This window comes from Oryzias latipes, chromosome 1 (assembly GCF_002234675.1).
Source record: "Oryzias latipes chromosome 1, ASM223467v1".
Taxonomy (NCBI): domain Eukaryota; kingdom Metazoa; phylum Chordata; class Actinopteri; order Beloniformes; family Adrianichthyidae; genus Oryzias; species Oryzias latipes.
In genome coordinates, this window is record NC_019859.2 from 21,988,867 (window position 1) to 22,013,608 (window position 24,742).

At 40.2% G+C, this 24,742-nt stretch overlaps 1 protein-coding gene across 4 annotated transcripts; it reads left to right on the forward strand.

Moving 5' to 3' along the window:
• The first annotated feature begins 10,359 nt into the window (after window positions 1-10,359).
• On the forward strand, window positions 10,360-23,753 carry foxk1 (forkhead box K1). 4 transcript variants are annotated; one of them, XM_023963417.1, is made up of 10 exons: window positions 10,360-10,952; window positions 14,548-14,763; window positions 16,739-16,937; window positions 17,103-17,249; window positions 17,385-17,578; window positions 17,676-17,681; window positions 17,768-17,940; window positions 18,026-18,283; window positions 20,943-21,128; window positions 22,038-23,753. In XM_023963417.1, exons 1-10 carry the CDS (start codon window positions 10,507-10,509, stop codon window positions 22,256-22,258), a joined length of 2,046 nt encoding a protein of 681 aa, XP_023819185.1. In that variant the 5' UTR covers window positions 10,360-10,506; the 3' UTR covers window positions 22,259-23,753.
• Window positions 23,754-24,742: the final 989 nt, after the last annotated feature.

Genomic DNA, 24,742 nt, shown 5'->3' on the forward strand with positions numbered 1-24,742 from the left:
ACTCCTGTTGTGTCTTCTTGATTTGCTTTTTTTCTATTGTAACTAATTTTCTGTAAAAAATCAGTGTAGGACTCAAGGGCTGTTCCTAAAAACAGGTTAATAAAACTCTTGTTTCCATAATACTTGTAGTGATGACTGTCTTGAACCGAAAAGTCAGAGTTTCTGTTACATGAATGAACGAATTAAACATTTAACCAGGGATGATGCTTTTTTTAACCCTTGCGCTATCCTATGGGGTCGAGATGAGCATTGACGTGTTCTCCCTACCATGACAAAGGTGGACAAAGGTGGAGAGGATTTCATGTAATCCATGGACACCAGTGAAGATCACAAATCATTGAAGAAAAGGGTTCAGTGCACTGTCTTGTGGGGTCTAGATGACCCAACTCCCAATGTTAAAGTGCCTAGTATAGCACAAGGGTTAAGGCTGCTCAGCACCTTGGGAGATGAAGGCATGTCAACATGAGTAATAGGACATTCTGACAGAATATAATCCTAAACTAGACCAAAGCCACTAAATTGGACATCAACCTCAACATAGATTTGTTCAGACTGTTTCCCTTGTCAAATTCTAGCTCTCTTCAAGCACTTTCAATGTATTTTTTAATACTATATTGGTTAATGAAACATATCACTGAATACACCTGATCAATTTAATAAACATTAATAGTGACTCGGAGCTATCTGGTTGTAGAACAACCAAAACTGTGTTTCCATCCAAAAACCAGCTAGCTTGATCTGGGACAGAAGAAAATTTCACCTAAGTGATTTGGTTTCTCCATTTAATATCGAAAATAGCAGTGGCAGACCGTCCATTACACACCTGGGCCTTCAGACGTGCTACGTCTGAATCACTTAACATCTCACTAACCATCTTACGATGCAGAAACGAGCTTTGCATTGCATCTTGAAAATTCCTGTAGTCACAACAAATGCCTCTAAATAAACAAAATAGACAATACAGTAAACAAATCTCGTTATGCAACAACATCCAGCAAAGAAACATAGAAAATAACCACAGAAATTTGGAATATTATTTATTACGATATTTATCATTTCACATTAAAAAAATCTAATTATTTGAAGACAAAATGCATCCTCCTCTCTTTCCTTCTTCTTTACCTTAAGCTGTTCGACTTTTTTACGCTGCTCTGTAGAAAATCAAGAGTACTGGTGAGAACAACAAGCAATAGGTGTGAATGTCTGCATGTTGTGAGTACAATATGCTTTTCCAGCATTCTTGTAAAAAACTCTGTGGTGTGATCTCATTCACCCTGAGTGTAGAATTGACTTCCTGCAGCTGATCATCGAATAAAAGAAGAACAACCAGAATGGCCTGCAGGATAAAGGTAATGAAAAAACATGTACATGACCTACTCAACTTAACATGACTAACATCTTAATGTGTTCCCTTCAGGTGCAAGCGATCATGAAATCCTTTCCCAGTCCATGATATTCATCTTGGCTGGCTATGACACTACCAGCAGCTCTGACGTTCTTGGCTTACAATCTGGCAACAAACCCGGAGGTCATGAAGAAACTGCAGGCGCCACCTTCCGTAACAAGGTCTGATTTAAGTTAAAAAGGAATAAACAAGCAAAACATTAATCTTCAGACTTAAGAAAAAGGAAACATTAGGACATTTGCAAATTGAAAAGAAAAGCAAAATTATGCTAAAAATACTTTATATAGATAGATAGACTTGCATGCACCCATAGACGCACACAACATCCATCCATCGTTTATTATAGTACAGTCTTCCTTGGTGTTCTCACTGTCACATGGATTCTGTTTGTGCAGGCTCCCATTCAGTACGTACCACTGATGGAGATGGAGTATCTGGACTGTATTGTAGATTAATTTGACTGTACCCCATCGCACCACATCTGGAGTGTGTGGCCAAGGCAACTGTAGAGTTTAATGGTTGTCATGGTACCCACATGGCCTGTGGTGGACCAAGCAGTATAAGACTAGGACAGAAAACAATTTTATCAAACATTTTCTAATTTATTTTTCAAAACTTGTAAATGGGCAAAAAAAAGGGCCCTTAACCCTTGTGCTATCTTAGATGACCCCCCCCCCTTACATTGACGTGTTCTCCCTACCCTGACAAAGGTGGATAAAGGTGGAAAGATTTCATGTAATCCATGGACACCAATGAAGATCACAAATCATTGAAGAAAAAAGGTTCAGCGCATTGTCTAGTGGGTCTAGATGACCCAACTCCCAATGTTAAATTGCCTAGGATAGCACAAGGGTTAAAAGAGGTCAAAGTAACAAAATGAACTCAAGCTTTAAATTTAACAGGGGGCATCTGAACAGACAAACAAACATACTTAAACTGACCTCCCTAATTGAAAACACAAGGGAACATAAATAGTGGCTGATCATACCAACTAGACACACAAGGGGAGACTCAAAAAGACTAAGACAAAATACACCAAAACAAACAAAACTAACGTCCAACATGTGATAAATTAACATACACAATGAATGAAACTAAGGACCATCTAAAAGGAAACTAAAGTAAAGAAACACGAAAAGAGTTCCTTGTCCACTGAGCTATGGTTCAGTCCAATTAGCTGACTGCTGAATATAAGGCCTTTGCTGACTGGCATGCATTGCTGTGTCAGGCCTGACTTAATGGTTCCAGCAGCAGATGGCAGCAGCAGCAACAATGGTTCCCTCAGCACTGGTAACTCAGAGCACAACATCAAATTAATGAAGCAAATTATAATAAAGTAAACAGAAACGTGTTAATAAATTTTATGTTCAAATGTGTGTGTTATGTTTGAAAAAGAAATCTAAAAGTATATGCAAACAAATAAAGTGAACAGATATATGTAGTGTGTGGTGCAGGAGGTTACTGCCCTGATGAGGTGGCAGCATAGGCAGCCATCACATGGCCATTACACAGAAACCCTGAACTGTGGCCTGAACCTGAGAAATTTAAACCTGAGAAGTACAGAAGAGCCAGTTTTACATTTAGCAAAACTACTGCTGAATAAGAAAAAATGCGCAAAATGTGAAGCAATATCTGTCGGTATGGAACTGCTTATTTCGGAGATCCTAGTATGTATACATTTGTCGAAATTTTAATCAGATTCAGCAATCGATCCCTACACGCCATTTAGGGCAGGAGCAAGAAACTGCATTGGAATGAGATTTGCTCTGGTGATGATGAAACTTGCGGTGGTGGAGATCCTACAGCTATACGATTTCTCTGTATGTAAGCAAACAGATTTAAGTAAACACGTTTTACCTTTTGTCTTTCTTTGTGCTTTGATATGGTGATTGAACACCAAACATGATCTTTTAAGCAGAGATACTGACTGTTATATAACTTTGTGAGTTGCATATCTGTGCAAAGGTCAAATTTCACGCTGGGCACTGAACTTGCAAAGATCAAATTCAATGTCATGTTTTGTTAGGTCTTGTTCTGTCATTACACACAGAAGAAAAAAAGATCCATAAAATTTATGCTTTCTGTGCCATTTTTGTTGCAAAATCGACATGTCATCCCTAAGTCAGTTATCAGTTATAAATGAGTGTGTGCAAAATGGCTTTCAGTTTCAATTAGACAGCAGAGTGGAGGATAGGGAAAATACATTTAGCAGAACAGAGAGTTTTAGTAGATCATTTTGCCAAATCTCAGGCATTGTTTCCCTCACAGAATTTTTTTTTTACATCAAGATGTAGGTATTTTTCCTGGCTGGAAACACTGAGGCATGTAGGCTGCGTCCGAATTCCCAACCTATCCCTAACTACAAAAAAAACTACAAAACACCAAACAATTGTATTTCAATATGAGTATTTCTTTAATCTAATTCATAATTTTATGTTTATAAATTCAGTTCCCCATCATTTATAAATTTTATGTTTATAGAAGTTGTTTTCTCTTTGTTGGCAATTAGCCAAATGCAATCTCACTTAAAGAGCATTCAGAATTTTAGACCGAGCTATTTTTTATTTCATAAATGAAAGTAAATAAATAGAAATGCACAACAAAATACATGGGCATTACCATGCGCCTCAGTGATTCAACAGGTTGTAGATCCATCTTTCTGCTGTAACCCAAAGCCATTCTTTCATGTGAGATTTTTTTCACATTGTTGTGGAAAATAAAAATAACCCTCTTGTTCATCACAGCAGTCTAAACATTAGGGTTTGTAGCACTAGCTGACAGAAGCTCTACAGAGGCTGCACTGCAAAATGCTGAATTGACGTTTGATTTGAAATCAATATTTTTATGTTTTAGCCATACTACTGCAATATTATAGTAGCAGAAATTCTGTTATCACTCAATATTGACATGAAAAATAGTTTAAGTTTTTGACCATCGAGGTTGGATTGGCCTGACAATAACACCTAATCAAGAACTGGGTGTTTTTATACTTTCCCATTTACAATCTTAAAATACAAAATTACTTTTTTAAACTGGTCATTTTTGTGAATATTAGGCCTATGTGGTTTTAACATCTCTAAATATAATGCAGAAAGTAAATGCACTTGGACAGCAACAGGAGTTGGTCCTTCAACCTGGGGGGTATTCCAGAAAGCAGGTTATGCTAGTAACCACGGTAAGTTTGAGGGTAAGGAAGTTGATAACCTCAGCTTTCGGTTCCAAAAACAGAGGTATGTTTCAGGGTATGTCAAGTTGCCATAGCAACTCATGCTCTGTTCATAACTTGGTCGGGAGCAGGTTTAGTTGAAGGTTAGTTTGTTTACAGAGAGGTGAAGCAGCATGGCGTGTCCATTTGAAGATGATTTAGTGCAGTGTTTTTCAACCAGTGTGCCGCGGCACACTAGTGTGCCGTGGGAGATGGTCAAGTGCGCCGTGGAGAAATTGCCCTCATTAACTGATCTAAAAATATTTTCCATCTCCAGGAAATAAACTCTTTGTTCATCCAAACAGGCCCTGATAAAACACTGAGGAGTTAGGAATATAAAAGATCTTAAAATTACTTTTTTTGTGTTTATTTAATTCTATTAAAGACATTTTGATAAGAATCACGGTACCGCGATTTAGCTGCAGCTATAACTGAGTAAGGAAAAGTCCCGCCCCTTTAACTGTCTCCGCCAATCATTCTTGAAGGCTTAATCACATGTCATCAGTCTGACCAATCAGAAGTGGTTAAAGTCTTTACTTCCTTGTTCTTAATTCTGCTGATAAAGTCGCTCAGTTCTAACAAAAATACCAGCTAGAGCTCGTCTTTAGCTGGTGGTTCATCTCTTAGAAAAAAACAGCCGCAACTTCCTGCTTTTTCTGCCACAATTATCACAAAAACCCACGTGAGATTGCGCGCGCGCGCGGGGGGGGGGCTGTAGATCAATACAGACCATGAATTTCTGCTTTTTTTTTTTTTTGGATGCTGGTGTGCCGCGGGATTTTTGTCAGGGTTAAAGTGTGCCGTGGCTCAAAAAAGGTTGAAAAACACTGATTTAGTGGATGAAGAAGCTCAGATACTTTTTCCACCATGAGTGGGTGATAAGAGGTGATGTTGTAGAGATAAACTTTTTTACATTGATCTAACTTAATTATTTGCTTCAGTTAAGATCAATCATTTTTTTAGTTTAGTCAGCTTAAAAATAACAGTTGTCAGACAGTTGTTTTACTTTCATTGAAATTGGTTCACTTAAGTAGGTGTAACTTTGGTGCTGCTGTTAGATTGGCACCGCAAGGAATTGTGGGATACCATTCCCTTTGCCTGTCTGGACGGATTTGGGTTTAAGTGTGGCTTTTTGACCAAATGTGTTTAGTTGTTCAGCTGTTTTACTGTGTATTGCCTAGTTATTTTATTCTGTTATGTTTAATTCTTTCTGCACCATGAGTGAGAGGGAGAGGATGATGAGTTTATTTAGCACCACTACTGTCCAGTGTAATGATATCAAAGTCAAAGAAATTGTAAATAATTTCATGCTATAAATCTATCTTGTTTCTTTCTTTTTATTGTTATAAAATGAGTAGATATGCAGGCTCAAACTTAAACATATGAGAGTTCAAGAAGTTCAATGAATTAAGATGTAAAAACGTTTAATTGAATTGGAGTAAAATGACATATAGTCAGATAAATGTGTAAATTTGAGTTGTAAAAATATATTGAGTTGGATAGATGTAAGAAATGTGGTTGAATAAATTTAACTCAATTACTTGTTACCAATAGAATTCATTTAAGTTGGATAAGTTTAATATGTATGTATGTATGTATGTATGTATGTATGTATGTATGTATGTATGTATGTATGTATGTATGTATGTATGCATGTATGCATGTATGCATGTATGCATGTATGCATGTATGCATGTATGCATGTATGTATGTATGTATGTATGTATGTATGTATGTATGTATGTGTGTATGCACTTACTTGCTGTGCACGTGCATTAACCCAGGGTTACCAAGTCGAGCATAATTACGCTAAATCATATCCGTTCTTTTGGAACTGACATACCCAGAGTAAGCAAGTTCAGGCGGATTTCAGCCAGAGTTCAGGGTTAAAGTCAGGGTAGTTTAAACATGCTTTCTGGAATACCCCGCTCCTCATCCGAAATGCTCTATCTATAGCACAGTAGCGCACTCATGTGGCTGGCCTGTGTAGTTTTTGCTCATCAGTCACTCCTGCTCCCTGATCCATTCTCCAGAGTTTACAGCCATCTTGTTCTTTCTATGTTTATAAACAGTGGAGAGATTAAAAAAAATAGAAACAAAAAAAAAACCCTAGGTGGGCAAACCAGCTCCACTGCAGACACCACGTGTACTTAATGCAGAGATCATTTGCTGACTATATCCTGACACTATGTCATCCATGTCAAACCAGTGCACCACATGTATCTTTCATTTAGTGCTTCAACTCTATAAATACACTTCTTGGAGTGGAGAAACATGAAATTGAAAAAGTGCAAGGCAAGTTCTGAGTAAAAATAAAAGGGCTGTGTCTCAAGTATCAAAATAACACTAAAGTTAAACTCTAATTACGGAAGTGACACCCTAAACTGTAGCTGACCTACTGAGAAGTTTCAGAGAAATGAGCCACAGTTTTGTTTGTGCTGACAGCAACAAACATGTGGTTTGCTCCTACGACAGACAGGAAGTGTTCTCTGGGCTGCATTGACATTTGTTGCTGACATTTTTTTTGACTGGTGTAATCTCTGAATGACTTTCTCAGTGACAAGACGATATATTAGTGTGTAAATGACTTTAGGTTTATACACTTTTTCTCTTTTTTATTTTTAGTCTACTACAATGCAAGTGAGAAGCATCATTTTCCGTCTTTGACAGGAAATAAGTGAAACAACCATAACCTTTTTCACATCAATGGCGAATGTGGGTTAGAGACAATATGAAGTAAGTGTATCCTCAGGAAATAGGGAAACTGAAGATGAAACACTAGATGGGGGCAATACAGAGCCATTTATACTTTCAAAGATGAGGAATACAAAAAGTTTATTGTTTTGCGTGGGACTCTGTGTCTGATGAGATTAAATTGTTAACAACATAGACGGCGTTCACAAAAAAATTTAAATTGTGGCTTGTCAAAACCCACAGCTGCCAACACTAAAAGATAAATCTGTTTTGATTCTGTGATTAAATGCTGTGTGATGTTCTAAAGCCTTCTTTGATCTACTTGTTTAGTAAGTGTGTGAAAAAGTATTTTTAGGGGATTACAGATGAAGACTAGCTTTTGGCTTATTACGGCTTTTTTAATCATGTCTAATTGATTTTTCTTTTAATTGCACTGTGCTTTTTAAAACTAACTATTATTCCTATTAGTATTATTATTATTATTATTTTATGAGATATTTTACCCTCCATGATTATTTCCTAACATGTAAGATCTCAAAATGTTTTTTGGCCCAAGTCTATGCCTTGTGCTATTCTACGGGGTCAAGATGACCATTGACGTGTTCTCCCTACCATGACAAAGGTGGATAAAGGTGGAGAAGATTTCATGTAATCCATGGACATCAGTGAAGATCACAAATCCTTGAAGAAAAAAGCTTCAGCGCACTGTCTAGTGGGTCTAGATGACCCCACTCCCAATGTCAAAGTGCCTAGGATAGCACAAGGGCTATTGGAAATTTTAACATGCAGTCTGACAGGAGACGATCCAAGTTAAGAATGAATGGGATGACTTATAAAAGTACGGCGAGCCTCCTGTGCTGACACAATAGGTGGCACTGATAATTACTGACCACTGCATAAGCAACTAAGACTCTTAAATATGTAATATTTATAAAATGCATCATTTCTTTCGACTTTGTGAGCATGACTTGTTTGGTGGACAAACTAGAAGAAATTGCAATGAAGGTAGCTCAGAAATGCATGCGTGACTCATACTTTACTATCACAAGTTGACTTTAGCTCTTTGTTTAACAGAAACAATCGACAGTAGTTGAAAATGTGTGTGAGAAAGAAATGGTGGCCCTGAAGTGCAAATCACGTCAACAACTCGCTTAATGCAAAATGTTAGGTACTAGGGGTATAAAGATTTATCAATCAATTAATAAATAGAAGTAAATTGACTAGGTTCAATCACCAGACTCTTGCCGATACACACCCCTAAACGATTCATTTTAACAGCGATTTGATTCACATCATGATTTCCACACATTGGACTGGAATGATGGCTTGATCGATTTTTGCTGTCATCACGTGTGTGTTTTCAGCTGATGGTGCTATGTTGTTTTTACGTTATAGTAAAATAAACCTACTATGTCCCAATCCAAATGGTATTTTTTTCCAAGATCAATAAAACTAATATTTTTTTCATTTTTAAACTATTTATAATTAGGGGTGTGTGCAAGAGTCTGGCATTTCAGGATATGATACGTATTCCGATATGCGTCCCACGATACGATACATATCCCGAAATTGTACCGGAACACTTTTTTTTTTAATAGTATGACTTAGAAAAAACTCAGACTGAATATTAATATGCCTTTCATTGTAATGAAATTTTAAAATTAATTTTATTCAATGATCACAATGTTAAGCACTGCAACTGTATGTTATATAAAAGTCTATTTTACCCAAGCAAATTCATAGTGCTTTTATTTTGGTAACTTGAAATTTGTTCTTAAAGGGAACAGTCAACATTGTCTGATTTCCACAACAAAATATTATCCCTATAAGGAAATAAAAAGAATGAATGTGGCTTATCCAATATGATTCTAAAATATTTTCAATATTGCTTAATGTACCTTTTCCAGTACTTTTAAATACTTCAGGAGCCTGACCTGTGCTGCAAAATAAATGGGGGAAATAAACAATCCCCTTTGAAGGATGAAGGAGTGCGCTTTAATGTGGCTAAGATGGTTTGTGCACTGCAGCGCTGCAGCTCAGTTTTCTCACACGTGAAAATAAACACGGATTTCACCATACATCCCCAAAGGGTTGGCCTTTTTTCAGAGTGTTGTGTACATCACTGATCCATTAGGTTGCTGAACATGAATCTATTGCTGTGACTTCTGCAGAAGCTTCACTCGTTCTCATCTGAACCTGCTACAAAGCACTGCAATCCGCATTTTTATGATACTGGCAGCAACGTGGCACAGAGTTTCGGTTCGGTACCCATCCTAAGTAAAAACTAAGTAGTGCATGTCTCAGAACAACAAAACAAGCTGCTTCTCGCTGAGATCTTGTAGTTGTTTTGTGTGATGTAGAGCTGCTCAAAGAGGCTCAGTGTGCTCTGCTGCCAACTAGCGGCGGGGGGTGGAAAACACGAGTCAGACGCCGAAGAATATACCGGTATATAATAAATATCGTCCTGACAGCATTTTAAATCGATACAAATATCGTGAAATGAAATATCGTGATATAACGCTGAATAGATTTTTCCCTACACCCCTGGAATCGTTACACTCCTAGTACGGACTATTGGACATCGCTGATTGGATGATGATGTTTGTTCATAATTTAAACTGAAGATTATTTGGAATGAAACAATACTGGATATGATCCGTAGTAATAATAAAACTTGTATAAATATGTTGAAATTGATGACGCATTTAAAAAATTCAAAACAACAAAAATCAAACACCCAATCAATGATGTCCCATTATATGTACATTTTTGGGTTTCTTATTGATGTGTTTTAATTTTTTAACATTTCATATTGATTTCTAGATATTTTATTTCATTTAATATTTTTTTAGTTATTTTTTGGTTTCTGGAATTTTGTTTTGAAGTCAAAAAATGTAATATGTTTATTTTTTTATTAATTGTTTTCCTTTTTTAATTGCCGTTTTAATCTTTAATATGCTTTTGCGTTGAGTGATTTGTTGGTTTGATTTGTACTTCAGGGCCACCGTACTTTCACAAAGTGAACTTGACGCACCAGCAGTCCGGATCCTGAAAAACCCGCTCCTGTTTTTACACCAACCCAGCTGGACTCCATGTTGTTCCGTCAGCCACGGGGAGAGCAAGTGCCCTGACCGAAAACTCACGTTGCAACTCTGTGTGTCAGAAAGTGGAGTGTGTGTTTGTGTTGACCCTGGAGAAGAAGATGGCAGACTACAGGGAAGACACCGGGGCTAGAGCCCTGCTAGCTTTACAGTCGGCTCCGTGCAGCCCCGTACGCGTTGCGGTGACCTCTCACGCGTTTCACCAGCCGTCGCTTGCCCTCTTGGGCCCTCCAATGATGGATGCCCGCACCGACGCCGGCCTTTTCCCTGCTCGGCTCTCCTCTACGCCTCCACGGGCCCTGGCGAGGCTCGAGGGCCGAGACTTTGAGTTTGTCATGCGCCAGAGAACGGTCACCATCGGCCGGAACTCGTCTCATGGCTCAGTGGACATCAACATGGGTCACTCGAGCTTCATTTCAAGGCGACACCTGCTGATAAGTTACGATGAAGCCAGCGGGTTCTCGCTCCGCTGCCTGGGCAAGAACGGCGTCTTCGTTGACGGAGTGTTCCAGCGAAGAGGGGCCCCGCCGCTGTCGCTGCCGAGAGAGTGAGTCAGTGCAGACTAGCATAGCTGGTGCAGATAGTCCAACTTTGGCGTCTTCTCTAGTCTTTAAACGCTGTTTAATGTTTCCATAGCCCGTTATTATTATCAGTTAAGATGTAAATTGTTACACATTTTCTTGATATCAATTTATTAAATAAAATGTTGCATGAACTTTATGGGAAGGAGAAAAACGCATTTCGGGTAGCAGATTAGCTAAACGTGTTGCTGGTCGGAAAAACATTTTCTAAGCATACAGCCCAAAAAAATGACTCGTTTTAACAGGGATGTAAAGTTTGGTATGACACCACTACACTCAAAACACTCGAGCCGCTACAGTAAACCAATCACCTATGCTTACATTTATTTATAAACCCCTTAACTTGAAGTCTAATAATTTGCCCCCCCCCCTTGTCGACATCTCCCCCTTCCCAGTAGTTCTACTCTAACTGCCCAGCAAACTTCAGCCTCGTGTTCGCTCGGCTCAGTGGCTAGCCAGACACTAGTGCTTTGGGTGAACATGGCGCTGGCCTCACACAAAAAGAGTCGTTGTTAAGGTGTTATTGTTTTGTTTTTGAGAATGGACTGCAGCCGTGAAAGCTCGCGCAGGCGCGTCCTCGTGAATGTCTTGTGGCTGCTGGTCAAAGTCGTTTCTTGTGTCTGTCAGGACTGTTATTGTAGCCGCACACTGGACGTCAATGAGTCACCGACTGTACAAACATTCATGTAAACAAACGCGCTTCTCTCACGTCTGGTGGGAAGGAGTTTGCTCCATGCAGACTTCAGGTCCTCTTTTTTTTTTTTCTCCTTCAGAACGGAAATCACACACAGAGTAGTTCTACTGTCAGGGCAGTTGCCTCATCATGCGTGTTCGTGGGTATTTTTTTGAGTCACAAAGGATTAGATAAAAGAGTGAAAGCTGTGACTTTGCACGTTTTAAGAAATCACAGGAGCAACAGAATTACACAGTGGGTGGTATTGGTGTGTTGTGTGTATATGTGGGGGTGGGGGGCTTTTATGCCTCTTCTGATTGGCTGATTGCACAGATGGGATGTGTGAGAGGCATTTAACAGTAAGTATTGCTTTTCGACATGCTGACAGACATGGAGTCAACTGAAGATCCCTCCTTGGCACAGCAGTGTTCTCTCAACCTAAGCCTGTGACTTCTGTGCATCTATGCAACCATAAACCATCCTCATGCTGGTAGGATCATACAGGAAGGATAAACCAACAACAGACCCACTTCCGTGAAAATTGTGTTTTTAATATGTTCTTGTGGCATTTTTCTCACAATGGAGGACAAATATAAAGTAATTTGTATTCATATTGTGAATCAAAAGCAGATTAGAAAAAGATTGTAGTTGTGTAGCAGCTACTACAGCAAGCCACAAGCTTCCTACTCCGCTCCATCCTGATGCAGACAGAAGCATGGAGATGACTAGAACTATGCAGGAAACTATGTCCCAAAAAAAACAACCTTTTAAAAAAAAAACATAAACGTTTTGCCTAAAAACAGTATAGTCACAAGTAAAAGACCATTGGGAAGGCTTTTTACAATAGATCAAAAAATGATTGGAGTGAGACTTTCATGTTTTTGTTCAATCTAAGGTGGCTAATTGCTGAACATGTTTATAATTAGCTTTAAAGATTTTCTTTTCAGCTGTTTGTTTACACACTAGTTCTTAGGAATGCATTTGCTTATCTGTAATGTTGTGATAGCTACAGAGATTACTGAATGTTTACTAGAAAACAGGACCAAAAATGATTCTATTTGCTCCTTTAATTTGAAAAATCCTATAGGTTACTAGTTTTTAGATGTGAAAGTAGTCGTCTAGAGGTGGATGCATCAGAATGGAGCAGAGCAGGCAGCTTGTGGTCCATCCAGTCTGTTTTCCGTGTCACAAAAAAGACTCTTTGTATTTTTTTGTCTGCTCGTTTTGCATAAAGAAATACTTAGAAATGCAATTTTAAGCTTAATTTTTTTTATAAATGTCCTCCAACATAAGAAAAACGACACGAGAACATGTTAAAAACAGAATTTTCATCGGAGTGGGTCTTTCAGAGTAAAACATGTTAATTGTTTAATGAATCGGTTTATGTGCAAATTCTTCAAGAAAGTTCTAACTTTAGGCAAATAAGCTGGTGTGAATTTTTTCAAAGGTTAAAAGTTAAACATATTGGTGAAAGAAGTAGGGAAAACACTCAATCATCCCCCTCCCCAGGTTTTTGTTGAAATTAGTCTAAAGGAAACTTGAAGTCATCTTTTTCTGAGACTCTATCATGTAATTTTCATCTCGTCATCAAATGATTTATCACAACCGGCCACTGCTTTCCATCCGGAAAACTTCCTTTGCATTTTCCTCCTGGAAGTTCAGAAAGTCCTCCAGGCGCCGTGTTCACAGATCCAGTGTTTGAGTGACGGCACCCAGTACAGCAGGAGACACAGGAAAGATGGGAAATCTATTTCCTACAGTTTCAACCCACAGGCCCTTTATTAAATAAAAAAAAATGTTTCTTTTAATAACAGGGCTGCAGCTAGCAAAGACTTTGTTTCTCACTGAGAAACTATCCTGGGAAGAGTTTTTTTTTGTTAGTGTTTGCATTTACACAGACTGCTGAGTACTCAAATCTGTTGCTGGGCAGAATTGAACTAGGTTCTATTGTCAAACATTTACTAAGCCCTTTACATATGATTATGTTCATTGAGTTTGCTTATACTTGAACCAACCTGTCCATCTGACTGATCCTTGCTTTCATTGAGGGATTTGTCCAGACCTGCTGAAAGCAGAGAAGAAAAAGGCACGCAGGCCGGCACTTTTACTATTAGTTTACTGTCAAATATTACTTTCACTTTCAAAAATGGTTAATGTTTATCTTTTAAAAACTTTGTACTGAAAGCACTAGTTGTATCTGTTTTACTTCCTTTTTTCCCGTCATAATTTCCTCAGGTGTCCTGCACGGCCATCACTGAATTAGCTGGTCTCACTCTGTAGTGTTTTTTATGCTCTGTAAAAGACAAACCAACATCAGGTTATCATCTTTATTCACACCTTCATCAGGAAGTATTCAGTCACGGGCAGTCGGTGTTTCAGAGTCCATCACAGTCGTATGTCTTGCTGATGAGCGGCTGGAGAAAGCCAGCCTTCAGATTACCGCCAGCAGGATTCTGATGATGCCAGAAAGAGCTGAACTTCAATGAATGGACTCCAGATGCCTTTTGTGAAAAGGCATTTATCTTTGGAAACAACATTTAATGGAAAAGTAAACTTCCTGCCATAAATATGTCTAAGAAAGACGAGCTAATCTAATGCTCTGACTTCCATCTGCAAGAAGCTACTGCATAGGAGTCTGTCAGACAAAAATATGTTATTTGAGTTTTTCCTTCTTATGTCAGTGAAAAAACTCATTATTAAAGATGTATTAGGTGGCAGAAATGTTGGCGTTAGGAATTATTTTTGGATGTGAAGAGTTTTAGTGTCTGTATTTCTGTGACAAACAGACTTGTTTTTTAAAGATTGTGCGATTTGATGGAATTGCAGAATTGAACTACCTAATGCCTTTTTGTCCCCTTCTCTTCCTCCTGTCTGTCCTGCTGTCTTAGGTGTGTGTTTCGTTTTCCCAGCACCGTAATCAAGATCCAGTTCATGTCATTCCTGGATGCTGAGGAGCACAGAGAGACGGAGCAGCCCTCTCCGCCCCCTGCACCCCTCCTGCCCCGCATTTCCCCTCTGAAAATCAGCATTCCCACTGCTCAGCAGCACGAAGAGCACATCAGGGCGTTCAGCTCGCCGCTTCCCTCGCCCACCGGCACCATCAGGTAAATAAAAAACACATTTTGAGTCTGATTACCAAACAAAAACACACAGACCAGAACATGGAACGTTGCAGAGCTTGTATGCATCAAAAGCTAGTTTAGTTATGAGTCTTAACAAGTGACCCATCTCTGGGACTGTTGGGTTTCCTTAGCGAGCTCTTGTCTCTTGAGGCCGTCATCCACCAGTATTTTTGTTTGGAGAACTGTCTGCACGTGTGGATTCTGGCCCGTGCGCCCTCTTGTGGCCAGCGTTTGTTCTGACGGCATCCAGCTCGGGTGTGCATGCCTTATATGGGATGGCTGCAGCTTCGGGGTGCGTGATTGGCTGCTGGGCAGATTGTTTTGCCTGTTGGACATTTTTGCGCCTGTGAGTGGTTTCCTTTTGGGTGCCCCCTCCTGTGGCGGCGAGCCCTCTGCTCCTCGTCTCGTGCACATGGGCCCAGAACAGAAATGGAGTGAAGATGGGCGCTGCTTCACTTTCACTGTGGCCTTTTTTTTTTCTTTTCTGTTTTTTTTTTTTTTTTTTAACTGCCTCTTGTCTCGCCCACATGCAGTTTGTTGAAACAAAGTATTGCGTAAAAGCATGTGCTTTTATTTAAACAACAGTGGAAAGAGTCACTCTTCCTGTCCAACCACTGTAACAAGCGATAGAATGAAAATGAACCAATTGAGCAATTTTTAACAGCCTTCTTTCTGTTGCAAAATGGAGCATTTCCTTGTATCATCATCACATTTTCTTCCAATCTTCCCGAGGTGTTACTACATAGGACAGCCTTCAGCCTGGTAGTTTCTCCAGCTAAATCCATAAACAGACAGTATTGTTCTCTCTCGGTGTTTGTCTCACTTCCACTGTCTGTGCTGCTCTCCTGCCAGAGGCAAATCAAAGCTTGTGGACTCTCAGAAACCACTGTTTACTTTACTAACAGAAGCAGATGTGTGTTGTGTAACCAGTGGTTGGCTTTTCTTTGTGCTCTTTCCCCAATGCAGCAAATAACAGAAGATTGAGTTAAATATTAACCCAGTCCTGTGCTTAGTTTTGTTCTCTACTCAGTATTTCTTCATTTATCGTCTCTTTTTTTTGCTCTGATCAGAAAGGTTTAGTGTAAATGGAAGGAAAGGCACAGGAAAAATATCAATGTTTCCGGTTGCAGTGGATGAGTTTGAACAGATGAAACAAAGCTGTCCTGCTCTTCCATTCATATGTTGTTCTGGGACAGTTTGGTAATACATTTGTGTTCAACAAATGAGCAGTGACAGATGGAGTTGGAAATGCTATCGCATGAAGCTTTTAAACACCCTGCACCAAAAAAACAAGATATGCCTTTTTTTTTTTCAAACGTCTGAAGGGTTAACATTAAAGGACAAAAAAAATGCTACTGTTTTGGGATCGGGAACACTAAAAACTAACATTGTATGTGTGTGACTGAACTGCAGAGTCCTAAAGCTGCTGAGCTTCTGCCGTTTAGGTTAATGTTTACAAGCTGGGGGTCACAGTTGGTTTGCTGCTTTACTCGAGAGAAGTAAACGCCAAGCAACGAGTTGGTCAACCTTAAACCTAGACGTGTGGCGGCTCAAAAAAACATCAGAACAACAGAATCTTCTTTGCATGTGCTGCTTCTAGAAAACCACTCGCTGTGGGGGGGAGTGAGAGTGTTTTTAGCAAAGGAGGGAACTGATATCTGACCCGATAAACTTTAATGGTTCTCGACAGCCACGCGTTCTGATTGGCTGATATTCACCCCGTCACACTCCTGTCCTGATCACTGGAAAGTTTAGACCAGAAAAGCACAGGTGTGGGTGATGGAGGTGACTGTTGGTACACACAACACCACACACTGGCTGGTTTGGGTCTGGTATCTGTGGAGTGTCCACATGCGGTGTAGACACACATTTGACATCCCAGCTCCTGTGACGGAGCTCAATGAGAGTTTTCCTTCAGTTCAGCAGCTCTCTAACAGGCTTTTGTCTTCTTCCTCAGTGTTCCTAACTCATGTCCAGCCAGTCCACGAGGAGCAGGGTCGTCAGGGTATCGCTATGGACGCAATGTGACCTCTGACCTCCAGTTAGCAGCTGAATTTGCTGCCAAGGCTGTTTCCGAGCAAAGACGAGGCCTGGCGGAGCAGAGAGGCGGAGGGAGTGAGCAGCGAGGGGAGGCAGCTGGAGGAGACAGCCCCAAGGTGACGAGTCCAAAAACAGTTGGAGCCTAAAATGAAGCGGGGCCACCGTTTCATTTTAGGCCACCGGTCTCCTTCTAAGGAAGTTGGCCACCGTTCTCCTTCATGTGAACCCCAGAAGATCTGATGTTTTAAGAAGTGCTTTCATGTTCTCTCTTCACTGTCCAGGATGAGTCCAAACCTCCTTATTCGTATGCGCAGCTAATAGTCCAGGCTATCTCCTCAGCTCCAGACAAACAGCTGACTCTCAGCGGCATCTACGCCCACATCACTAAACACTACCCATACTACCGCACTGCAGATAAAGGCTGGCAGGTAGAGTCCTTCTTCCTTTGCTCTCAAATGTCTGTCATGTTTGTAGACTGGAGGGAAACTTGGGTAAAAGGTCAAAATGAAGGGCTTTTCTATTTCAATGCAGTAAGTGTAAACTTTCATTTTGTTTTCTTCTAGAACTCGATCAGACACAATCTGTCTCTCAACCGTTACTTCCTGAAAGTAGCCCGTTCCCAGGATGAGCCAGGGAAAGGAAGCTTTTGGCGCCTGGATTCTGCCTCTGAAACCAAGCTGGTGGAGCAGGCCTTCAGGAAAAGGCGACAAAGAGGAGTGGCGTGCTTCCGGACGCCTTTCGGCCCTCTGTCTTCCAGGTACAATTTCCAAACTGTTTCCAATGACTGTTGAGCTCATAGAGACGCCGTTAACCCTTTGTTCCCTTTCTCACGTGGCTATCATTTGATTGGACAGAACAAAGTAAGTGGGATCAGCAGAAGGAGTCAACAACTCGATGCAGCGTTTTGATGCCTTTGTTTGTTTTTCCTCCCTTTTTTGTGACTCAGGAGTGCTCCCGCATCCCCCACCCATCAAGGACTTCTTTCTCCTTCCTCCAGCGGGCTGCAGACTCCAGAGTGTCTGAGCCGAGAAGGCTCGCCTGTCCCTCAAGACCACCATGAACAGCTAGTTAGCAAACTGGCCTCCGTACCAGAGTACCGGTACTCTCAAAGTGCCCCTGGTGAGCATCCCATATAGAAGAACCCTGAAGTGACTGACTCTGCAGTGTTTATAAAGGGAACTTGTTTGGTCCTGTCTTTAAATAGGTTCTCCAATCAGTGCTCAGCCTGTCATCATGGCTGCCCCCGCCCATCCATCCGTCCTGAATTCAGGCCCAGGCAAAGCCCTTACAATCCTCTCAGGTGGTGTCGGGCAAGCCCAGCCCATCCATGTGCTTCAAACCACCCCTCAGTCCTCTGTCACCATGGTGCGGGTGGTCACCAGCGCCCCGCAGTCTTCCTACCCTTCAAATGGATACAGCACCCCTGTTGGTGGAGGACTAGAAGGGAGCAGTGATATCAGAGGTACAGCTGTCGCCTATTTCTTTGCAGCATCATCCAGCCTCTCGTGTCCCTCAAATAGCTCTACAAGTTAGAGGGCTGACAGTCCCTGTGGTCTTTTAATTATTATAATTATTTTGACGTTTTTAGCCAAAAATCAAACCTGTCGTTTTCTAGGACATAGTTTCTGCAGAGTGGCAGTAGTTCATTAGAAATTCACCTCTGATTTGTGGGCGGGACTGTTGGCGTGGAGCAACCTCACTCCGTCTTCCCCTCTTTAATGCTGAGAGCTCAGAGCAGGGAGCTTGTGGCCCACCCAGTGTGTTTCAGCGGATGTCACAAAAGCGCTTTTTTTCAAACAGCATTTGTCATCTGCTCCTGATTCACAACCATTTCAATAAAGAAATAATCACAAATGCAATTGTTAACTTAATTTTCTTTCAGGAAAATGACAAAAGAACACGTAAAAACACCCAAAACACAATTTTTTTTATCAGAGTAGGTCTTTAACTACAGAACTTGTGCTATCCTATGGGGTCAAGATGACCATTGACGTGTTCTCCCTACCATGATAAAGGTGGAAAGATTTCATGTTACCCATGGACACCAGTGAAGATCACAAATCATTGAAGAAAAAAGGTTCAGAGCACTGTCTAGTGGGTCTAGATGACCCAACTCCCAATGTTAAAGTGCCTAGGATAGCACAAGGGGTATTGAGACTGTTATGTCTGCACCACAGTAGGTTTTCTCAGGGGTGATAGTTACCTGAACTATGCTGCAGACTGCCCCTAATGAAAGGTGACCAGAGTGAAGGAATCACAGTCGTATCTTCAACGCGAGCTGAACAGTTGTTGTACGTTGTTGAGGAGCGCAAGGCTTTCAGAACCAATTCCATCCGTCAGAGCCGACCCAGGACAGTTTCCTGCCTTTACAACCCGGCGCTCCATCCAAAATATAGAATCAAATCGGTTTTATTTCACAAGTCTGTTATTCCATTTGATTCAACACGAATTGATTAAATATCAATTTTCCTGAAGGCCTGCTCCACCAGCTTTGTTTCAGAGGCAGAATCCATTCATTCATTCATTCATTCATTCATTTTCTTTCGCTTATTCCCTTTCAGGGGAATGATTAAATGTTTTCAAATAAAAGTCATGCTAGTCTAGTAGCTGATTTAAACTGAAAAAAGAAATGCAACAAAAACCAGTAATAGCAAAAAGGGTTTGCCTAAAAACAGACAACAAATTGTTTTAAAAGTTGCTTCATTAATTTGATAAACAAACATTGTGTTATCCTTATGAAGAATGATTGCATCAAAAAGCAATTTAATCTAAGCTGTAATGGATCCTCCTCCATTGAGACTTGAACCTAAACTTACTGACCAACCAACTGGAATGCAGCATGAATGACATGGTGATCCCATGATGCAACACCTGTGCAGCAGATGGGTGACGAAGCCAAATGAGCAGAATGTCATTTGATCATATTTAGAATTCCGTGTTTGGATTCCAAAGAACCCGACTGGGTCCACGTTGTCGTCCTGCTGGAGTTGAGTTGCATTATTACCCGACAGTTGCTGTTGGAGTCGGCGTTTGTCGATTAAAAACACAGGTTTCACTGGGCTTTTGCTCGAGGGAGGCATCAGGTGTCGTCCGCACGCTTGACGCGTAACGCTGTAATTCGACATGTGCTGGAGTGTAGCTGCACTTTTGAAAAATAGATGAGATGCTTTGTGTCGTTCAAACCTTGATTCCAGTCAGCTGCTGGAAGATGTTGACATTTATCCATTGGTGATGTCATACATGGTAAATGACGACAAGTAAAGTTGAAAGTATTTCAAATATTTGATAGAATAGAATATAGAATAATATTTCAAAAACATATTCAATAAAGCAAAGGTTCATGTCACTAGGATCCCTGTCATTGACATATTAGCTCACTATCCTAAACTTTAAGATGTTTGTCAGAAATGGCAGTCTAAAATTTCCTAAATAAGCTTAAATTCGCTGTTGAAATGGTTTGTTTTGATCTTTTTCTAGATGATAGTTTTAGCAGTCAAGCCAAGTTTATGCATAAATGAACAGAGACAATTTAATGAACTTTAATGAAAGCATGGATATTATAATCAAGGTGCAATTTGACTCCTCACATTTCTGCAGGAAGACTGTTGCGCCCTCTGCTGGGGTTGTTTCAAACTGCAAGTGTGTTTTACTGAGCAGGTTCTGTTGTGGAAAGTTGAGTTTTTTTATTTCAGAAAATGTGGAGTTCTGCATCTTTTTACTTTAATATCTAGCAAGGATGTTGTTTGGGATTACTATGTGAGTTAATGGATTGGATCATAAACATAACATCCACATGTAGGTCCTTAAATAACAGACTTTAAACTGATTTAGAAGAAAAACCTTACTGCAGCATGCTTTTTGATTGAAAAAAATTATAAATGATAAATACAGTCTTAAATAATAATACTTAAAGAAACATACTTTCCTTAAGGCAAAAATAAATTGTTTAGAATATTTGTCTACATGTTAGACATAAAAGAATTGGGTTAGTGCTATGGTTAGGAACTTTTTCTATTCAAATAAGTCTGCTTAACTTTCTGTAGAGTGTTTTTCATCCAATTCTTTTGTTAAATGCATCATGTCATATAGTCGATGATGCTTCATCGTGCTTTATCTGCACCTCGTTTCCTCAGACGCCCAGCTGAGCCGCGAGCGGGTCATCCACACGGTTGACAGCGCAGTGCAGGGCGGGGAGGGACGCCACCTTACCCCCGGTTTACACCAGCTTCCTGTTCGCCCCGTTACTCAAAATGGCAAACACACCATGGCTGCTGTTTCCATGGCAACCAGCCTTGCCAATGCATCTGGTAAGACTTGTATGTTGTTGATTCTTTTTTTTTTTTACCCTCTTAAAAAAGCCGGTATGTTCCATTACTATGGAACATAGTAGGAAGAGGGACTCTATTTTCTCACTTCATAGAGCGCAACAGTATACGCACCATTTTCCCAGCTTGTCATATGAGGCGCACCGAACTATAAGGTGCATTCAGCGAGACAAGAGCCAGATGACTGTGATATTAAGTGTGTTCACAGTAACTCCAGAACTTGTTTGTAAGACGTTAGCCTTGTTAGAATATTCACAATACCTGTAACTCCCAACCTTTATTTGTAGCAGGTAAACAAACAAACTAACATTAGTGTGACCATGCTATCAATCAAGTAACTCATAAAGAAAACTATCCGACAATCTACAAGTTAAAAAACGAACAAAAACTGACTAACATTTTGACAGAGCGCCATCCGTGTACCCCTCAAAATTGCTTTGACTTCCGTAAGCACAACCAAAATGAATCAACATAGAAAGCACTCCGGCTTATAAGGCGTACTGTTTTTTTTTTTTTTAAAGAAATAAAGTCTTTTCAGTTCGCCATATAGTCTGGAGAATATAGTAAGTAGTTGTTTTTTTTACTGATGGCTCATCTTGATTCTAAAGGAGGAAATCTGTGATCCACAGTAGTCAGATGACTCTTCTGTTCTCTTTATAGTTACTTTATAACCTGATTCTATTAAGTTCCAGTCACAGATGGTCTCTTTCTCCATTTTTCCGTTGGTTCTATGTAGTGGAACACTATTTATATTAAGTAATTTAACTTTTCTCTTTTTCCCTTTTTTTTTTAGCTTTTCATACAAAACATTTGATTTTCAGCTCATTAGACAGAACATTTAGCTGATTTCCCCTTCTATATAGTTTCACCCACTTCTCATCTCCTCCGTAGTCCTGAACAGTCCTCTACAGATCTTGGCAGCTCAGGCCTCCAGCTCTCCTCCGGTTCTGGTGACCAGACAGCCTCCAGCTAGTCAATCCAGCGAGCCCCAGGCCAAGCGGCTGAAAATGGAGGTGGAGGGAGACGGCGAACCTGCTCAGCATCAAGTCCCACCCACCCAGCAGCCTGTCATCGTCGCCATGGCATCACAAAACCACGATTCCAGGCAATAACACCAAGGACCTTTATAGTTGGTAGAAAATGGACAGCCTCTGTTGTATCTTGATGCTTTGCCTTTCACAACAGGTGGATATGACTGTAACTGTCATGGCTAAAACACAGAGGCAGGTTGTCTCAGAAGGGAAATGAATCATTAAATAAAAAACGTTGGTTCAAAGTAGGTGAAACCTTTAAATGTTCTCAATTTAAAAAAAAAACAAGTACGTACTTTTCCATCTTTTGTGTGTGTTCCACATTTCACTGACAGGTGCATCTGAGACGGGTATACCTACCTGTTTTGAAGCTTTTACCATGTCAGGTTTTGGCGGCCTTTTGCCCCACAAACAGCTCCTTGTGTTGATAAATGACATGGACTGCAGGCCAAAAAAACCCACCTTCCCACTGTTTTCTGCTCTGATCAGCATCACTGCCGCTTTCTAAGTGAGCCGCGGCCTGAGAGGCCTGTGGGAGCTGGGACGCCACACCAAACCTGAAGAAAAGGTTGGAGCTGCAGCCCCTGCAGAAACTGCTTGAATACGACTGTGGCTATCAGAAGGAAAATCTGTTTATGAAATGACACATAAAAAAGATAGAATGTGTTTTCTCAGTCATTTGAAACGTAATACTAAAGCCAAGACTAGACTGTAAAACATCACTTGCCTTCTTTGTTTGTGGAGTTACTGGGCGTTTCAGGAAGCAGATGTTGGCAATTTGACGCTGCTGCAGCTGCTCAGTCGCCACTGTGAGGCCAGAGTCAGGATGATGGGCGCCAAAACACAGCAGCTTTATGCAGAGGTCACAAAATAAAGAGGGCTGATTTGACTGAAGTGGAGCTAACCTAATGTTGACACGCTGATTGTTTTCATGTTTTCTGTTTTTTTTTTGTAGTGGTATAAGGAAGTGAAACAGCCTGTTCATACAGCTTAGAAAAGCATAATAATTATCCTTAATGCCTTAAATGGTTATTTTTTTTAGCTTCAGGTTTAAAGTAACATAGCGCTTTAACAGCACAAGATCAGCAACACTACTATGATGACAGTTCTGTTGCATCAGTTTTAGTAGGGTAAGGGGCGGGACCAACTCATACCTGCAGACTCTGACTTCATCTTTCTGTCTCTGTTTTTACAGTCGAGCCGTCACAGACTCGCTTTAATTAGACCTTCTCTAGCACTTTCCCCCCCGCTCTGTTCTGTTGTCCCACTGCCTTTAGCGTTTTCGAATGTACTTTTTTTTATCATTTGGTGATCAGGCACACAAATTCAATAATTATTGTTGCACATTAGAAGAAAAAAAGATGCATAATGATTGTATTCTGCTCTATTTGCTAAATGACAAAGCTATTTAGAAGGTATTTTTTTCTTTTTGAGAAAAATCTATTTTGCTAAATGTAAAAACTGTCTTTAATACGTAAACATTCTGGGAATAGAGAAATATGTATTTTTAAATGTTCCTGTTATTGTGATTTCTTCAAACGTGTAGCACAAATTAAAATTCCTCATTGTCATATCGCATCGTCTTCTCGTGTGAAATCTTGTTTTCCAGGGAAACAGCCAGTATCCAACCATCTTTATTCATCGTTTTGTTATTGTATAAATAATGACCAGGTAGACATGCATATAAAGTTTTATACAAACTTCACACAAAGTGAAATTTCATAAAAAAAAAACAGTATAAAACAAAGGAAAAACAAACTATCTGGATATCTTGTAAAGTTGGCAAGCTTCCTGCAGCTGGACCTTCTCCAGTCCAAGGATTTAGGGGTCTGATTCGGTTTAACCCTTGTGCTATCTTAGATGACCCCACCCTTACTTTGACGTGTTTTTCCTACCATGACAAAGGTGGAAAGATTTCATGTAATCCATGGACACCAGTGAAGATCACAAATCATTGAAGAAAAAAGGTTCAGCGCACTGTCTAGTGGGTCTAGATGACCCAACTCTCAATGGTAAAGTGCCTAGGATAGCACAAGGGTTAAAGGTGGAAAGATTTCATGTAATCCATGGACACACGAGGGTTAAATGATCCTTTTGGACCAAACGATGAGCCCAATGAGTCGGTTATTAATTCTTTAGTGTTTGTAGGCCCAGCAACTAAAATGTAATGTGAAATTCACAGGTTTATTTATGTAAATGGTTATTGTAACCCTTGTGCTATCCTAGGCACTTCAACGTTGGGAGTTGGGTCATCTAGACCCACTAGACAGTGCGCTGAACCTTTTTTCTTCAATGATTTGTGATCTTCACTGGTGTCCATGGATTACATGAAATCTTTCCACCTTTATCCACCTTTGTCATGGTAGGAAAAACACATCAATGTAAGGGTGGGGTCATCTAAGACAGCACAAGGGTTTAACCTGCAGGGCAGTCTGGGTTTGTTTTCAGTTTATTGTCTATTACAGAAGCACAACTCTGTTTTTGCAGTTGTCCTCTAGTGGAAGTGTAACCCATAAAATAAATGTTGCACTCAAAGTCTGGGCTTGCATCAATATAAAAAAACGT

Coding starts and splice junctions, on each gene's coding strand:
- foxk1 (XM_023963417.1), top strand. CDS start 10,507: ATGGCAGACTACAGGGAAGACACCGGGGCTAGAGCCCTGCTAGCTTTA. Junction 16,938..17,102: donor CTGGAGGAGACAGCCCCAAG/GTGACGAGTCCA, acceptor TTCACTGTCCAG/GATGAGTCCAAACCTCCTTA. Junction 21,129..22,037: donor CAGCCTTGCCAATGCATCTG/GTAAGACTTGTA, acceptor TCTCCTCCGTAG/TCCTGAACAGTCCTCTACAG.